We start from the raw sequence: 17,938 nt of genomic DNA, 5'->3' as shown, positions 1-17,938 counted from the left end.
GAATGGCAGGGTAAACACGGTACAAGGCTGCTCAGGCCAGCAGTTTGCGGAGATAGGTTGGCAGTTGGAGCAAGGCAAAAGAGTGGCCTGGACGATGTATTTTTGCAGAGGTAGAATACGACAGCACAAAGAAAGGAACGCTGGCAACAGCTCTGGGCGACGAGAGCGGGGGTTAGACAAAGAGGGTGTGCAGCGGCGTAGGATAATTGGCTGGCGGACCAGGAATGCGTAGAAGGGCTGCTGTGAGACGGACAGGGAAGCTGCAATGATGGACACTCTTGCTTTTCAAAACGTAAAGCCTCGAATGGCAAATAGTGTGTGAAAGGTCGACGAGAGGGAAGTAAGGACAATAAAATGAGGCGGCAGGTGCGATTGACTGACGGTTCCTGGAAGGAGGTTCTAATTCCGTGAAAGTCAACCGCAGCAACTATAAAAACGGTAGTTGTCTGGATGGATCAATTGAAAAACGAAAGTTGAGAAAGACAGATGTAAACTCAAACCGAAACACGTCGAGAGCTTTGCCTTTTATTTGCTCACCCAATTTGTCTTTTGCACCCTGCCTGCGTTGTCTCCGGCTCCTCCTTCCCTGCCTCGTCTGCTGTCATCAGGAATGACCTGATATGCCCCACCAGAGTAAACGGCAGCAGAAACATGGGGATGGCCACTCAGAGAGACAGAAACAGACAAGTAAACCCACTTCCTAGCAGCTTGGAACTCCCCCTCAGTTGGCGGTGATGTCACATGGACAGCTCGTGGCTCCGCAAAACGGGGCTCGACCAATGTGGGTAACATGGGCTGGTGGAGCTGAGTGGCGCACGTGATTCAGTTGTCCCTGCCTCACCTTTCAGGCGCCAACAGCGACGTGGGCGGGACCGGGCTAGGACGGGACCAAGGGAAAAACGGTTCGGCAGAAAACAACGCTTCTCCTGTTGAGAACAAAACAACTCGTCAACGCACTTCGCACAGGAACCTCACCTCGCCATACCGACCACAACCGGCCAATTTTACAGCTCTTCATCTTCCCACCATATTCTTCTACCCATATACCCCTTGCACCATGTCTTGGTTCGGCGTCACCCCCCTAAAGAAGTTCCCGGGCCCCGTCAGTAAGTTCATTTGCCTCATCCTCGTCCAGTTCGCGATTCGCCATTGTTCCATGATCATAATGCTAACGCCTGATACAGTGCGGCCGATGGCTCCCTTTTTTGTAGCTGGTACGTTCTACGCCGGATGAGAGCAACCCGAATTGCCCGTCTCTTCACACCGGCCGCCGAACCCGCGACCAGATGCGCCGACTTCCCCGTTGTTCGATATCCGACACTGCGACATCCGGGTATCGACGGGCTCCCTAGCTACGACACAGCCTACATATGTATTCTTACGATGATATATTGGTTAACATGGCATCTTCTAGGTCTGGTCATTGCCTACGGCGTCAATGCCGCACAGAACGCCTCGATGAAGTGTACGTACATTTTACCTCCGGAATCGGGAGTCGCCAAGTTTAGAGTATAACTACGCGCTTGTATACCATATCTCGGCCTTGCGATTGCTAACTGTTCCTTTTTTTTCCTCCCGACACAGCCGACGAGTGGAAGAACGACCCAAGAAACGTCTACGCCAAGGCCGCCGCCGACAAGCACTAAACCTTCCAACGGACGAACATGGGCAGGCGGTAACTGGCGACGAAAGCAGTGGACGACACGAGCGACGACGATGTGCAAAATTGGAATAGCAAGCATATAAATACGAATCGAGGGCAAAGCTAGATAGGCTTTCTTCGGGAACGGCCGATCGCGTTTCTTTTGACCATCATCCACTCCACGACTATGTGTTTTTACGCGCGTGCGTGAGATTTGTACCATAGAACAACAACCCAAAAGTGCATCCATTGAACGAGTGCGACATTGCGTTTGTCTCTGTGACATTAGTTGCTTATGTGCGATGGTGCATCTGAGGTGCAGTAGACTGGAAGACGACATTGACACGAGGTTGACTTACAGCCGTGTAGCGGCAACAACAACGATGCTTGATATCTAACAAACTGAGGGCAGATGCTAGCTGTATGTCAACTAGATGTGGCCGTCAGCGATTCTGCAGCTGTATTTTCCTCGGTGCTCTTCTCGTAAAGCCACATGTCGTGGGAGATGGTGTGTATAGCCTGTCGATATCAGTGCCGGCGCAGATACGATGGCACTCATCATAACAAGGAAACACATAACCAGCCTTTCAACGCTGTAGACCAAGCGGCTGCAACGCAGTCAGCACAGCATAAAATCTTTTTATCGATCTTCATAGTGAGTATGTGTGGTGTAAGCTACGATCCAGGGCTGAGTTAGGAACAGCCTACCGCGGCTACCACAACCTGCCCCTCGCGCTAACGAAGGTACCTGAGCCTTCCGCATGTAGTCACTCGGCGCCTCACATGGCACAACGCCGACAAGACCCATTGATTATCAATACCTCCGAACTACGCACAACATCAAACCCTCAGCAGTTGCACCTCCCATGCAATTGCCTTTTGTCTTCCAGTCGTCACTGGCCTTGCGAGTTTTACGAAGCCCGTCCAGCAGCTCATTCCGCCAGTCTCGTTCCGTCTTTCCATCAGAGCCATTCACGTCCTGCTTCTGCGCAATGGCCAGCCAACCACATCCCCAGGCGAATCGGCCACCAAAGCCCGCCGCAGTGCCCAAGCGTGATGTCAAAATCCTGATGCTGCACGGCTTCACACAGTCCGGTAACCTATTCCGTGCCAAGACGCGCGCTCTCGAGAAGATGCTGCAAAAGTCACTCGCGCCCTTCCACCTCTCACCAGTCTTGCTCTACCCAACGGGGCCCAATCGTCTGCAGCCCCGGGACTTGCCCGGCTACGAGCCACCAGAGGATGGTTCTGTCGAGAACGACGAGGACGACACATCCGACTCGTGGGCATGGTGGCGCCGTGACGATGCGACCCAGGAGTACCGGTTCCTAAACGAGGGCATGACCCACTTGGCAAAGTACATTGCAGAGGCCGGCGGCGTTGACGGTGTTTTAGGCTTCAGCCAAGGCGGTGCCGCGGCAGCGATCGTGGCGTCCGCTCTCGAGGACCGTCCGGCGCCAGAAGGGGCCGAGTGGTCCTGGGTGGAGGCTTTGCGGGCCGCCAATGGCCACCGTGCCGTGCGGTTCGCCGTCATCTACAGTGGTTTCTTTGCCTCGCCCGAAAACCTCAGGTGGTTGTACGAGCCAGCAATCACGACGCCTTCGTTGCACTTTATCGGCGGCCTGGACACAGTGGTCGACGAGACTCGGACACAAGCACTAGTGGATCGTTGCATTGAGCCGGTGGCACTGACGCACCCTGGCGGCCATTATGTGCCCATCAACAAGGAGTGGGTGATGCCGCTGGTGTCGTTTGTGAAGACGCACTCGGAGAATAACGAAGGGAGCACCGTTACCGATTCCAAGATATAGACGGGGAATGAGGCTCGCGCTCGTGTACAAAATGCGGGCCTCTCGCAAATAGCTTATCACCATCAATGGACGTCGATAATAGAGGAACACTTATTTGATTTTTGTTTTGTTTCGTGTCCTTCAGTCTATGTGGCATGCAAACGAATATACCATGACCGCATGTTTAACAGAAAAAGGTAATAGTTACAATGGCATTCCAATGACACGCCGACTCGGCCCATCCGTAAATCTCACGCCGCCAGTATCTAGTCAGGTCTCTATTTCACAGTCGTGCCCTTGCCCTTGCCGCCCGATGACGCGTTGCCTGTCGGTTGGATCCGCGCCATCATCTCTTCCTTGGTAATCAGGTGGTCGATGCGCTCCAGCAGATTCAACAGACTCTTCATGTCATAGCTCCAGTCGTTGAGGATGTCGTCGGCGTCGCGCGGCTTGGCAAAGTTGACAATGCGTGCCGGTCGGTCGATCTTGGCGTAGATGGTCTTGGATGTCACCAGCTCGCTAATGTACTTCTCTGTCTCGTCGTTCGTCAGGTCCAGTAGCTGCGTCAGCCGGCTCATGCGGATGCGTGTGTAGTATTTAGACACTACGCGCACGTTGTGTTCGATGACACGCTTGCGTAGGTCCTTCCAGCGCTGGCGGGCCTTGCGGTCGTCCTCGTCGTCGTCCTCCTCCTCCTTGCTGGCGTCAAAGACGTCACTCTCGCACAGGTGCGGGCCGAAAAACTTGGCCACCTCGGGCCACCGCATCAGCTCCTGTACCGTGAACAGCTTGAGCAGCTCGGCGTCCTTGGGCACCTGGCTGTTGCGTGTGTCACGTGCGATGCGCTCCAACAAGTCATGTTGCTCGTTGTCGTAAGGCGCGAGGATGACGAAGTAGATGATGCGCTGCAGCACCGGGTGCAGCTTGGCCGGGTCATTCTCAACGGCCTCCGTGTCCAACACCTGCCGGAAGTGCTTGCACACGTCCAGGTACTTGTCCTCGTGCTTGGCGAGGATGACCTGCTGCTCGTAGTAGCGCAGCTTGAGGTCGGTCACGTCGTCTTCCTTCTCGTCGGGCTCATCCGTTCCGTCAGGGTTCTCCTTCTCCTTCTTCTCCTTCTCTTTCCGTTCCTTCTCCAGCTGCTCCGCGGTCTTGGCCGGCTTGCGTGCCAGGAACTTGACGCTGATCTTGCGGCTCAGGATGCCCGCCTGCGTCCAGTCGCCGCTCTCAATACACAACGCAACCTGTGCCAGGATGAACTCGGTCTTCTCGCGGCGGCTCATCGAACCGAACGTCTCGACCTGCAGCTCGCACAGAATGTCCGTTGCCGCCTTGAGGTCGCCCTGTTTCTTCTTGATGTCCGAGAGAATCTTTGTAACACGCGCGCGCTCGACCTCGACAAAAATCTTGCCCTCTGTCACTGTCCGCACGGCCTCAATGACGGACAGCTTCGTCTCCAAGTTGGGCGTGGCGTCCAAAAAGGTCATAACCGTCTGCACCATGCGCGTAATCGCCTGCTTGAGCTGGCCATGCTTCTTGGACAGCACGAGCACCTGGTCGTTGAGTAGGCTCCAGTTTCCAGCCTCCTTGCATATTGTGACAATGGCGATGAGGATCTTGGATGTCGAGGCGAGGTCCGATGCCTGGCGGGTTTGCTTCTCGAGCAGCGTGAGCTTCTCAATAGCAGCGTTGATGTCGGTCTGAGGTGGAGGGACGAGCTGTTAGCATCACGACACATAGGGTACAACAACGCGCAAGCATATCCAAGCGCATCCTAGGACGCGCCCGGTCTGTTGCAAGGTCAAACGCACCTTGGCAAGCTCCTCAGCCTCGCCAATGACCTTGGCCGTCTCCTTGGAGAAGTCTTTTTCCGGTTTCAACGCACCGTCCGACATGGTGGCAACGGCAGATCAGGATCCGGTGCTAAGGAGAAAGGTGTCGGAAAGGTAGCTGTTCTCGCTTCAGGGACTGAGCGGTCGCAATCGGGGGTTCGTTGGATGTGATGTAGTCGGGAAGTCGAGAGTGTGTGGCTAGAGGTGTAAGAAGTGGCTACCTCGTGAAAGGACGTGATGGAGGCTGGCTTCAGCGATGACCACAGCCCACACAAACAACAACAGCACGGAGCAAGAGCCCACGCAAGGAACCTCTGCCTGGTTGGCGAAATATGAGTAGCCATAAATGGACTAGCGCCAAATGAATTGCGGGCAGATTTGACATATTGCACGTGACTGTCGCAAACAGAAGGCGGCCCCAGCTCCCAGAGCTAAACAAGGTGACAAAGAGCTCCAAAACCTCACGAGGCATATGTAGCATCTGGTTCCTCAACGCAGTATTTTTAGCCACTCAATTCCTCGGCTGTCCCACGAAAGCACAAGAACCCATTGCGGCCGTATCGAAACACGGTTCACAGAAGAAATTCATTGCATACTTAATTACTCAACACACGGCTCGCCAACGCGGTCATATCACACAATGGCGTCCCGCGATCCGTCCCCAGCTTCCAGCAAGCGGTCGAGATCCCGGTCGCAGTCCATTTCCAGGTCCAGATCCCGGTCCCGGTCGCATTCGCGTGGCCGCAGTGGTCGTCCCCCCTATTCACCGGGGACCAATCGGTCACGGTCCATAACACGATCGCAGTCGCGGTCACGGTCTCTGACGCGTGACCGTAGTGACAGCAGAGGAAGAAGCAGCAGTCGCAGCTTAAGTCGCAGCCGCAGCAGGAGCTACAGTCGCAGTCAGAGTCGGAGCAGAAGCCGGACGAGATCGCCTCCCATCCGGACTGCCAAGGTAGATTGCACCCGTATCCTATACTACAAATATCGGGTCATAGTACACCGTCGCTAACAAAACACAGGTCGTTGTCGAAAAGCTGACGACGAACGTCAATGAAGACCATCTCTACGAGATTTTTGGCGAGTTCGGCCACATTGTCGACCTTGACCTGCCCATCAGCCATGTTTCACATACCAACCGCGGTACAGCCTACATCCTCTATGGTAACGAGGCCGACGCCGAATCTGCAACGGCCCACATGCATGAGGCCCAGCTCGACGGCAATATCATCAACGTTTCGGTCGTTTTGCCGCGCCGCAAGCTGACGCGCGCTCCCAAGCAAGCGCGGCGGGGCGGCGGCGGTGGTCGGAACCAAAAGAAGTTGGGCAACAATGCCGGTGGTGACGGAGGCAATACTGGCGGCGGTGGAGGTGGCGGTGGTGGTGGACGCCGCCGGGACCGCGGTAACAATGCGCGTGTTTTTGACACGTACCGCCCACGGTCGGTGTCCCCTGGCGGCCGTCGCTCGCGGTCGCCTGCAGCAGGGCCAGACAATGCCGACAGTCCAAAGTATCGGTACCGCAGTCGGTCGCCGCGGTCTAACCGGTCGCGCTCGAGGTCTCCCTATCGTTCACGGTCGTGGTCTCGTTCGCGATCCAGATCCCGCTCTCTCTCGCCTCCTCCGGCTGCTGACCATCGCAGTGGCCGAAACAGAATACGCAAGGGACGACGCAGTATTGGAGGGCGCGGAGGTGGTGGATTCGGCGGTCCCCGTGGTGGTGGTGGTGGTGGCGGTGGTGGTAGCAATGACAAGAATAGCAGATGGACCAACAATCGCTTCGACAACGGCGGTAACTCTGGCAGGGATAACGAAAGAGACAACGGCAGAATGATCGATGTGCAGCGCGATATTTAGCTATGGCAACAGCTAAGGTCTAACCATTTGGTTGACTTCGTTTCGAACTGTCGCCTCTCCTGCTCCTTGCTTGTTTATCCCTCATCTACTCCGTCTCGGTGTCACCGCGGTGACCTGTTGGTGGATGTCAAAATGGCATATCTTTCGTCCGGGTGTGTATTTTTGTTTGCAGCCAACATTCGCTTCATTCTGTTGGCGGATCATATCTTTGCATTTTATTGCTTCTCTTCGATGCTTTTGTCTGGTCAGCCTCTTTTCAGGGTCTCGGTACTGTGGAGGGACCGGTTGGGGGCCAGAATCGGGGAGAGCGACAAGGACAGGGAAGGAAAGGCGTTACATGGAGCTTATACAGGAGCGAAGGGCATGATAAGTTTGAAGAGTCAGTGGGAAGTGTCATAAGCCCTGATTCTCACGAATGTGCAGTATTTTTTTGCATTCTCTATTAACTGACCTTACATGGAAGATATTAGAAAACCATATGACAGCGTATAAAAAAAAGTGAAAAAAAAGAAGAAAAGGAAAAAGAAGAAGAAGTAAAGGCTGCCAGGTAAAACCACATGAAATTTTGCTAGAATATTGCCTCGTGCGTTGTGTGCCTGTAAGGCTGCAACCAGTGTAAGTCGACCGTAACCAATCATAATGGCCTAGTATTGCGGCTTGTTGGCAGTGCAGCGTTGGTCGTCCGTGTTAAAGTTTTTGGTGGGAACAATGCAACGCAGATTGAATCTCGTCACAGGTCGGGTGAATTTTCGTCCTTGTCGAGTTTATTTTTTTTAAGAAAACAACCCTGAGTTGCATATTTCGTGGCATCTTCAATTTTATTTCAAGTTCTTTCGTGGCTTCTTTTGCTTCTCTTGCATGGGCGTCTGCCTGGACCTACCTACACATGGACCTGCAGATCTTATGCTCACACCTGCATGATTCGGTGGGGCGGCGGCTCTGCTCCCTTCTGTCTCTTTTTCCCATGGTGTCACAAACGGGCCGCTCAGTGTGTGTGTCTCGACCGGAGTCACAGCCGCGTCTGGTGATGGTTCACCTCCCTGCTCCTTTCCAAAGGCGACGCACGCACGCAAACGGAGCTTCAATTCTCTCTCTCCTTTAGTGATCTTTGACAGGACGGGTTAAAGGCGACTGATAAAATGAAGCGACGTCCGGTGAAAAGGGATGAATCTGTTTGTGAAGAATCGAGGCTTGGGAGCTGGCCGTGGTATAAAAAGCGTTGTTGATCCTGTACTTGGATTCATGATTGATTCATCACCACATCTTCTTTCGTTTATCTGTGCCAATTACATCTTATTCTGACCTTGTCTCTTATGCTGCTCTCCCATTTATTTATTTTTCTCTATTACTACTTGACCTCACGGTCCTAATTCTTCACAATCAACTACCACGGCGTTTTTCTTGTCCTTTTTATTCCTTTTCGATATCTCATCAGACCACAATCCGCTCGTTACTTTGATTCATTTTCACGTTAATTTGAATTTGTGTTTTTGTTTCTTTCCCCGTGGATTATGTTTTGATCCCAATACAGAAGCCCTGCCCAACTTCCACTTTTGGTCCACATAGAGACGACGTTGGGTCGGCCTTGTATTCCCCCGCCTCAGTGATCACCAACAGCCTTCCGGCCCCCAACGACGAGCCATGTACACCCGCGGCGACAAATTTATGCAAGGCGCAACGTGCGTACCGTTGATGTCGTTTCCGGTGCCGAACCCTCCACCGTCACCCTCACCTCGTCCACGCCCTGGCCCGATCAATCCTAGTGGTGGCGGATCGGGCGGTCCGACACCACCACCAACGCCCCAACATCGGTTTGTTGCATTGCATGGTCATCTAGAAGCGCTGTGGCGCTTACAAGGCATGGCCGCAGTTGGCTAACATGTCGCCAACAGCCATTCGACAGACACGCTTCACAATATGAGAAATATGCAGCAATGGTACACGCCATTGAGGCTGTAATCGGAGGATGGTTGACAAGTTGGTGGGCATAAATGGTAAAGACACAGATGGACCAGATGACGGAACAGAGGCCGTTGGTGAGATGAGATTCATAGACAGCATGTTGCCCTCGAGCGACTGTGTATTTTTTGTTGTGATACTGTTCTGATAAATTAGTATGCGTGTATTTTATTGAGAGGTCGTTTTGCAGTTGCGTTGATGTATGTACTAGACTGTTGTTTTATTACAGTGATGAAAATGTTCCGTCTCCGTAACGACACAGTCTCTACCAGGAGCAAGGAAGCACGTTCCTCTTAAGATTTGTTTTCCGTTGCTAACAAAATTATAACTGAGGATTTGTTTCTATGAAAATAAATAACAAATGTCCTTTCAATATGGCTTTCGATTTGTTGCTTTTGAAATGCTGAGCCTATTGTAGAAAGGTAACATGTTTTCACAGGGAGCTTTGGACTATGATGCTACGTGCTGCCGAAATAAAATGTTAAATAATAATTATGCTGAAGATGCATGCCATCTAGTTTCGGTAGAAACTTCTGTATAGCAATGTGCAGTTTTGTAACATTTCTGTGTGATATACAGAGAAGTTTTTGGTTACATGGAGTTTTTATTGATTGTTTCCCGTCAAAATAACGTTATTTTTAATAATATTTTTATGTGATACATGAATTCCAATTCTGTCAAATTCTGACACAAAGGGTTTTATAAAAGCAAACGACAATTACATGCTGTTTTCAAAATTAAAGTATTACGAGAATGAAGAGGCTAGAAATATAAAATATCAGTAAGAAGGGGCGGCATAATGATGACTAGAAGTAGCCTTGTTGTAACGCAGTAGTTTTGTCTTTGTTACTCAGGTTGGCGGTGTTAATTTGGCTTATGTTAATTTGGCCTCCTGCCTGGGTTTCGCGTATTTAAACTGCCATTTTCTCTTGGAAGACGGTCGACTAACTTGGGTTCAATTTTTTTTTTTTGTCTTTTCATTAAAGGTGTCATGATTAAAGTATCCTCCTTTCCAGTCCGTACATTTGCTCTTGTGCTCATGTGCTCCTTCCACTTCAGGAAGCTGGCCTGTTCACAGGGATCGGCGGGTGGCTTGCGCCTTTCCTGTGCCTTATTGCCGATTTCCGCCCACCCAATGATACTTTTTCGTTAGACACCTTGGCTCACACGTGGGCATTTTCGTCAGGGGTCATCCAAAGTGGTTTTTAAGGTGTTCCTTTATAGCTTCAAGAAGTGGGAAAGGGGAGAAGTTAAAGAACGGTAGCACTGGAAACCAACACTAAAAAATGGAAACCAACAAAAATACAAGACGAGTTCTCTTTTCCAGGTCGCACTGTGTAAATTGCCCACAAGTGCATGTAAGATACTTTAAAAATGTTGTGCCTCAAGCAGCTAAGACGACATGCCTTGCATATGCAATCCAATATTACACGGCTGTGCCTTTTTATATTCTTGCCCGTCACTCCCGTCCCAGCACTTCCTACGGAAGATATAGAATGAGGAATGAGAGATAGTGTGAATTCTGATTGTTTTATCGAGCCGATGACGGATACAGTGATAGCCCTTTATTCTGATTCTCCATCAAGTTCTCCGTAATGTTTGCTTCATCTACCAACAAACAAAACCAAGGCGCTGTATGAGACCAGCAATTAGTACCGAGAGACGCCACTAACACGGAAGCCCCTATTCTCCCTCCCTCTCTCTTTTAAAAATATCTCTCTGCTTCTCGAATGACACAAGCTGCAGTCGCTCATTTTCAATTATTCCGTTACATTTTCAACTCGGTGGCCTAATCACCCACTCTTTCTTTGAGCTTGTTTTTCTACCAGAATTGAGAATTAAGCCGGAAGGGGCATTTTGCCAAAAAATTATGTGTCTTCTATGCTCATCCTTATCCCTTTACGATTAAAGTAATATCATCTCGTCATATTGGCTTTCAAGCGGCACGAATCACTCAAACGACCTATTTATTCACACTCACACAACCACATACTACCACATTTTGGGATCCAGGCCACAATGGATCATAGCTATGTCGACTACAACGGTTACTATGGAGGCGGACGGTATCAGGATGCAGAACAGCCCCAGCGTGACGGCAGCAGACTCACAGCAGGCGGCGAGAACCAAGATCCGTTTCGCGACGAATCCGTGTCCCACTACTCAGACGGCGACAATGGACCGGGAGCAGGTGTCAACACGGCCGGCACCGCAGATGTCGGCACCGATCCGTTTGCAAACCCGGCCGGAACCCCTGTGGCATCTCGCCCACAGTCCCTGTCCGGCCAGAGTGCGCTCATCCTCAACCACCGCATGGAGGCTCAGGCGCACCGTTACTTCCATAGCCGACGCGTTCCCAAGGGTTCGGTGGAAAAGCCGCGGCTGGCCAAGAGCTACAAGGACCCAAAAGAGAAATGGGTGACGATCCTGCCGCTTGCTGGCATCGCTGTTGGCTTGATTCTGTCCGGCCTGCTCGTCTGGGACGGCTTGAAGAGTGTGGTCAAGCACAAGTACTGCCTGGTGCTGAGCGACGACTTCTCGCAAGGGTTCCGGCCAGACCTGTGGAGCAAGGAGGTGCAGGTCGGCGGGTTTGGCAACGGCGAGTTTGAGCAGACGACGGCCGACGACGAGAACGTCTTTGTCAAGGACGGCCACCTGTGGATCAAGCCGACGCTGCAAGACGCCACCCTCATTGAGAAAAGCAGCATCATCGACCTGCTGGCGAACCATACGTGCACATCGACGGTTTGGACAGACTGTGTGGCAGCAACCAACACGACGTCGGGCAACAGCAGCATTGTGCCACCGGCGCGGTCGGGGCGGATCACATCCAAAAACAGCGCGTCCATTACGTACGGCCGCGTCGAGGTCACGGCACGCCTGCCCAAGGGCGACTGGCTGTGGCCGGCCATTTGGATGATGCCGATGAACGACACCTACGGACCGTGGCCGGTGTCGGGTGAGATTGACATTATGGAGGCCCGCGGCAACAACCACAGCTACTCGCTTGGCGGCGCCAATGTCATGTCGTCGGCGCTGCACTGGGGCCCGGCACCGGCCTACGATGCGTGGTGGCGCACCAACAGCAAGCGCTCGGCGCTGCACACGACCTTTGCGGACGGCTTTAACACATTCGGCATCGAGTGGTCCGAAAAGTACATGTTCATGTACATCAATTCGCGTCTGATGCAGGCTCTGTACATCAACTTTGACCAGCCCATGTGGCAGCGCGGCGACTTCCCCCAGGACTCGGCCACGGCCAACTACACCAAGGTCAATACTGTGTGGGCGCAGACGGGGCGGTCCAACACGCCGTTCGACCACCCGTTCTACCTGATTCTGAATGTCGCTGTGGGCGGCACCAATGGCTGGTTCATGGACAACTCGGACGGCAAGCCCTGGTTCGACGGCAGCCCCAATGCCAAGCTGGACTTTTGGAACGCACGCCACGAGTGGTACCCGACCTGGACGCAGCCGCAGATGGAAATAAGCAAGGTACAGATGTGGCAGCAGTGCGATGCTGGTGAAGAGCTGTAAGAGATGAGAGGAGGATGAGTGATGAGCGGATACGAAGTTGAATTTCCTTCTTTCTTTGTTTCCCCCTTTTTTCGCCTTTTTTCCTTTGATTGTTGATGATTGACTTTAATAATGGGCTGTTTATTTTGCTTATTTTTGGTTATCGTGGTCACGATGGCGTTCTTGGAGGTCAATCTCGGAACAACTTGCGTCAGATCTTCGGCTTGATATTATATGGAAGTATTTTCGTCTTGAAGAAAATGACGACGTATTGACATGTTGTAAATGAGTGTGGCTTGCTCAGGTCTGTAGAACCAGCTCGGGCGACTGCAGGCACAAATGAAATGCACCATTGACGGATGCTATTTTCGGCTCCATTTACAGCCTTGACCAACACAACCATACAAAGACACTCGCACAAACGCTGTGCTGCCGCCACGATAATGGAAGGCCGCTCGTAGTGGGTGAGATGGAAGTAACCAAAGACCACGACGTCGACGATAACAACGACTGAACGTGCTCTACAAATGTGCTCAACTGGCCGTCCAGTACCTCCACAGTCGCACAAAGACTCGTAACTTTCTCCAGCTGAACTACTTCCAACTGTTCCCTCTATGGCAACAGCCCGTGTTGAACGGAAGCGAAAGACTCGAGTACGAGGTCACGGACGTTGCACAAACATATTGGTAGGCATATTGTCGAGTTTTTTTGTCATTGCCCTTCTTCGAACTGAATTGGACTCTTCTCTACTAAGCGAATAAGGCAAGCATGTGTCTCCTGTTATTGTATCTCACAATGTCGACATCCTGGACACAGTGCGAGACATTTGCGTGCTTGGAATTGAGATTGTGCCGCATTTTGAAGGGAATGCACGGGGAGCTACGGAGCACTTACAGGTCTTGTACTGGTCCACTAATAAGATGCGGCTAATTCGATTTACTGCGAACTGGCCGGAACGACACATCGAGAGCAGTCGCTCCGACATTTGTTTCCCACCCAAAGAAATCAGACAGAAGAGAACACCAAGGGCCAGAATGACCAGGTCCGAGAAGTAAGAAAGAAGCCAGACATGGACCAGGGTGCTCCTGCAAAAGCGCCACTAGCCCGCTGATGTTGGTGGCCTTTTGTTCCTTGTTAGTGCCTACGAAGTACAGAGGGTAAAACGGCCCACGAAGTCCAGTCCCACCACAATTGACCAACGCCTTACAGTTGCAGTAGCATTGCAGTAGCAGTGCCGCAGTCGAAATTCACCCTGTAACTTACACAACCGGCCAGATTCGTCGAGACCCTTGCGTCCTTTTATCTTCCTCACTCTTTTCCGCCATTCTTCCCAGTAAACGGAACGGGCGGACACGTTTCTATCCACTCAGCTGGCCCCTCTCTCGGACCCGTTGCCGATGTACAGGAACATCGTCTCTTTTAACAACCTGCACAACCAGTTTCTCGGTGGCCAGGTCGGGCTTGGTGTTGGGATAGTTTGATGGTTGGTGAGGAAGATGATGAAAAACATAAAGAATAAAAAGTAAGGCCTGGCCCTTGGCCCTCGTCTATTTGGCCTTGCGGCTACGGAATCGTACCCTCAGACTGGTAAGCATGGCGAATTGGAGCATGGATTAGAAACAAGCACAGTCGGAAAGAGACACGGCCTGTATATTGACCTCCCCTACCCCCTGTCATCCGGTTTACCTACTTGACCAGCTTCCCGATTCATTCTTCCGGTGTCACCTGAATCGAAAGGACGATAAAGAAGGAGAGAACGGAGGGAGAGAAAGTGAAGTGAGCTCTGTCCTCATTTAGCAGGGAAAGCCAAAAGCAGCTAATTTGCCGACCAGAGTTTCTTGGTTATTCATCGTTACATGTCCAGGATAAAAATGAAGGGAAAAGCATCTGTTTCTCAAAAATATGGCCCGTTGATATGTTCAACGACCAACGCCGTACTCGCAAGTTTACGGTCCATCCATATTTTTACTTGCACTTGTCTGTATTGATCGGCCGGATCATGTACTTTGTTTTACACAAAAGTCCCTTCTCGTCCTTCTTTGCAACCATCAGCATCTATCCAACTATGAACAGGCGTGCATGAGATTCTACATTGTGGGATGTTGGCACTCTGATGTTCGCATTGGGAAGCACGCATCACGACGGTATCACGCCGGACGACGCCTCGCGTTTTGAGGCGGCGGTTCTCAAGAGAGTCTTTCCCGCGGCCTTGCACTTAATATCCATCCACCACATTGAGCACGCATTTATATCGACTCTATGCGCCGCCTGTCATGGCACACACACCCGGATCAACGGACAGTATCGGGGTCCATCCCGCATTGGTAGACAGGACGCCGTCCGAGACGTTTAACCACCTCAACATCCCGGGCAAACCGCAGCCTGAAACAGCGGTGACCACACCGGGAACAGGCAGCAAAAATGCCACCTTCCGCCCCGCGTCCGTCGTTTCCAGGCGGTCCATGAGATCTGTCCGCTCCGGCACCAGTTCGTTTCGCTCTGCCGGCAGCTCCGTCTTCCTTGACGATATCAAGCACGAGGTCATGGTCAACTACCTCTACCAGCAGCAGTGCTCCCGCCTCTGGGTTGCCGATGGTACCGGGGCGGTAGAGGGAGTCTTGCTGCGCAAGATACGCGGACAGTACATGGCCTGCCCGCCTCAGCTACAGGAGTCGCCCCTCGCCCAAGCGTGTGCCGCCCTCAACGTGCCGTGTGCCATGACGGTCAACTCTCGAGTCATCCAAACCTTCTTGCAATGGGCGCCTGACGCTGTGGACGTACCGCTGCTCAATGGCCTGCGCATCCAGATTCTGCCCGCCATTGAAGACCTGGCTCGTGCCCGCAAGCACCAGTTTGCTGCCTTTGTGGCGTCCGAGGGCCTTCTGGTTGTGTGGGACGACGATGCCATGCACATCGTCACGCGAGCCCAGGACATCGAGGCCGAGCTTATGGGTCTCGTGTGGCGGTCAGGTGGCGATGACGAAGACAACGAAAAGAGCGGCGGACGTATTGGGAGTGCGACTGCCGGCGGCGATGCCTTTTGCTCTGGCGGCTACACGGATTACGACCTAGACGAAGAAAACGGAGAGATCCGCCCTGAGAAGCGCCCGATCCACCTGCTCAACTCTTGCCTCGTGACGCTGACACTCATCTTGGTGACTGTGTCTCTGGGCGCGGCCTGGCGCCAGCTGGCCATCGAAGTGTCGGTCGACCACAGCTACACGCGCTTGGCACTGGTGGCTCTGTTCCCCATCCAAATCTTCTTCACCCTCTTCTTTGCCCAGGTGATTATTGGCTGCCTGGCTCAAATCTTTGGCCCCGTCCGCCAGTTGACCATCAACTCAAAATTCTACTCAGCCCACTGCTCGCCACGGCTGCAGACGTCCATCCTGCCACACGTTACCGTGCAATGCCCCGTCTACAAAGAGGGCCTTGCTGCCGTCATCGAGCCTACCGTCAAGTCCATCAAGCAGGCGATATCGACATATGAGCTGCAGGGCGGCTCCGCCAACATGTTCATCAACGACGACGGACTGCAGCTGCTTGACGACGAGGCCCGTCAGGCACGCATCGATTTCTATGCCGATCACAGCATTGGCTGGGTGGCGCGGCCCAAGGATGGTGAGAACGGCTTCAGACGGCGTGGCAAGTTCAAGAAGGCGTCCAACATGAACTTTGCACTGATGATCTCGAACCGTGTCGAGGAGAAGCTTCGTGTGTACAAGCGGGGACCGGCTTGGACGCAGCAGCACGAAGCCCGGGCGTATGAACATGCCCTGCGCGAGGTTCTTGAGGAGGACGGCCGCGCATGGGCCGACGGCAACATTCGCGTGGGCGACTACATCCTGATCATCGACTCCGACACGCGCGTACCGTCCGACTGCTTGCTGGATGCCGTGAGCGAGATGGAGCAGTCCCCCGACGTCGGCATTCTGCAGTTCTCCTCGAGCGTTATGCAGGTTGTGCACAACTACTTTGAAAATGGCATCACCTTCTTCACAAACCTCATCTACACGGCCATCCGATACACCGTGTCCAACGGCGACGTCGCGCCCTTTGTCGGCCACAACGCCATCCTGCGCTGGAGCGCTGTGCAGCAGGTGTCGTACATTGACGACGACGGATATGAGAAGTTCTGGTCCGAGAGCCACGTATCGGAAGACTTTGACATGTCCTTGAGATTGCAGTGCGACGGCTACATCATCCGCATGGCGGCCTGGTCCGGTGATGGGTTCAAGGAGGGCGTGTCCCTGACGGTGTATGACGAGCTGGCGCGCTGGGAAAAGTACGCCTACGGCTGCAACGAGCTGCTCTTCCACCCCGTGCGCACGTGGCTATGGCGCGGCCCGTTCACGCCGCTTTTCCGCAAGTTCTTGTTCTCCAACATCCGCTTCACATCCAAGGTCACCATCATCTCGTACGTCGGCACGTACTACGCCATTGGCGCTGCCTGGCTCATGACCACCGCCAACTACTTTGTGATGGGCTGGTTCAACGGCTATCTCGACAAGTACTATGTCGACTCGTGGCAGGTCTGGTTCTCCATCATTCTCGTGTTTAATGGCCTCGGCAACATTGCGCTGGCCATCATGCGATACCGCACCGGCGAGCGTCGTTTGCTGCTCTCGCTGTTCGAAAACTTCAAGTGGACGCTGCTACTCGCCATTTTTCTGGGCGGTCTCTCGCTGCACGTCTCGCAGGCCATCTTAGCGCACATGTTCGAAGTCAACATGACTTGGGGCTCCACCGCCAAGGAGGTCGAGTTCTCCAACTTTTTCATCGAGGTGCCAAAGGTGTTGAAGCGCTTCGCGTTCTCCATGCTTTTTGCAACAGTCTCCATTATTGGCATGATTATCTTGGCCGTCGCTCCCTTTGTGCCTGTGGACTGGCGAATCACCGACTTTGTCGCCATTCTGCCGATGGCTACCGTGGCAGTATCACATTTCCTGCTGCCTCTGGTTCTCAACCCGGCTTTGATGACATTCTCTTGGTAAGAGATGGAGAAGCAAAGTAGAATGGAAGAAGTCGTTTGAAGCGAAAGACATGTTGAAAAGCATTGGACTTGGTGGCGTTTGGTTAGTTGTGGTTGGTTCTGTACCTTAGATGTTATACCAACTTCCTTAATAGCAATTGCTAGTTACATGTGTACACTGTGCAACTCTGTATGATGGTGAGTGAAACGAATATTATTGGCAGAACTCAACGTACCGACCCAGAGTTTCCTGTTCTTACTACTTACTTGTGAGGCCCAATGTGGCAAGTAAAGGAGCAAACACAGTAACAAACGAGTCGCTGCACCACTAATAAGCGACCTGTTGGCAAGGCGCAATTGCCCCGCTTATA

General features: G+C 52.7%; 5 protein-coding genes across 5 annotated transcripts; 4 read left to right on the top strand and 1 right to left on the bottom strand.

Annotated features, from left to right (window-relative positions):
- Nucleotides 1-2,634: 2,634 nt before the first annotated feature.
- On the top strand, nt 2,635-3,453 carry SPSK_02709 (dihydrofolate reductase; the record flags this gene model as incomplete). The annotated part of the gene is made up of 1 exon (XM_016729576.1): nt 2,635-3,453. One exon carries the CDS (start codon nt 2,635-2,637, stop codon nt 3,451-3,453), a length of 819 nt encoding a protein of 272 aa, XP_016588758.1.
- Nucleotides 3,454-3,710: 257 nt separating this feature from the next.
- Nucleotides 3,711-5,327, bottom strand: SPSK_02431 (26S proteasome regulatory subunit N5; the record flags this gene model as incomplete). The annotated part of the gene is made up of 2 exons (XM_016729303.1): nt 3,711-5,150; nt 5,244-5,327. 2 exons carry the CDS (start codon nt 5,325-5,327, stop codon nt 3,711-3,713), a joined length of 1,524 nt encoding a protein of 507 aa, XP_016588757.1.
- A 577-nt stretch (nt 5,328-5,904) lies between these two features.
- SPSK_02567 (RNA-binding protein with serine-rich domain 1) lies at nt 5,905-7,120 on the top strand (the record flags this gene model as incomplete). The annotated part of the gene is made up of 2 exons (XM_016729436.1): nt 5,905-6,219; nt 6,287-7,120. 2 exons carry the CDS (start codon nt 5,905-5,907, stop codon nt 7,118-7,120), a joined length of 1,149 nt encoding a protein of 382 aa, XP_016588756.1.
- Nucleotides 7,121-11,098: 3,978 nt separating this feature from the next.
- SPSK_02459 (uncharacterized protein) lies at nt 11,099-12,616 on the top strand (the record flags this gene model as incomplete). Its single annotated transcript, XM_016729330.1, has 1 exon — nt 11,099-12,616. One exon carries the CDS (start codon nt 11,099-11,101, stop codon nt 12,614-12,616), a length of 1,518 nt encoding a protein of 505 aa, XP_016588755.1.
- A 2,252-nt stretch (nt 12,617-14,868) lies between these two features.
- Nucleotides 14,869-17,589, top strand: SPSK_02227 (uncharacterized protein; the record flags this gene model as incomplete). Its single annotated transcript, XM_016729100.1, has 1 exon — nt 14,869-17,589. The coding sequence occupies one exon, from the start codon at nt 14,869-14,871 to the stop codon at nt 17,587-17,589; it is 2,721 nt and encodes a 906-aa protein (XP_016588754.1).
- Between the last annotated feature and the right edge of the window lie 349 nt (nt 17,590-17,938).

The sequence above is a fragment of the Sporothrix schenckii genome (assembly GCF_000961545.1).
Source record: "Sporothrix schenckii 1099-18 chromosome Unknown Cont43, whole genome shotgun sequence".
Taxonomy (NCBI): domain Eukaryota; kingdom Fungi; phylum Ascomycota; class Sordariomycetes; order Ophiostomatales; family Ophiostomataceae; genus Sporothrix; species Sporothrix schenckii.
This window is presented reverse-complemented; position numbering and strand designations above follow the sequence as displayed.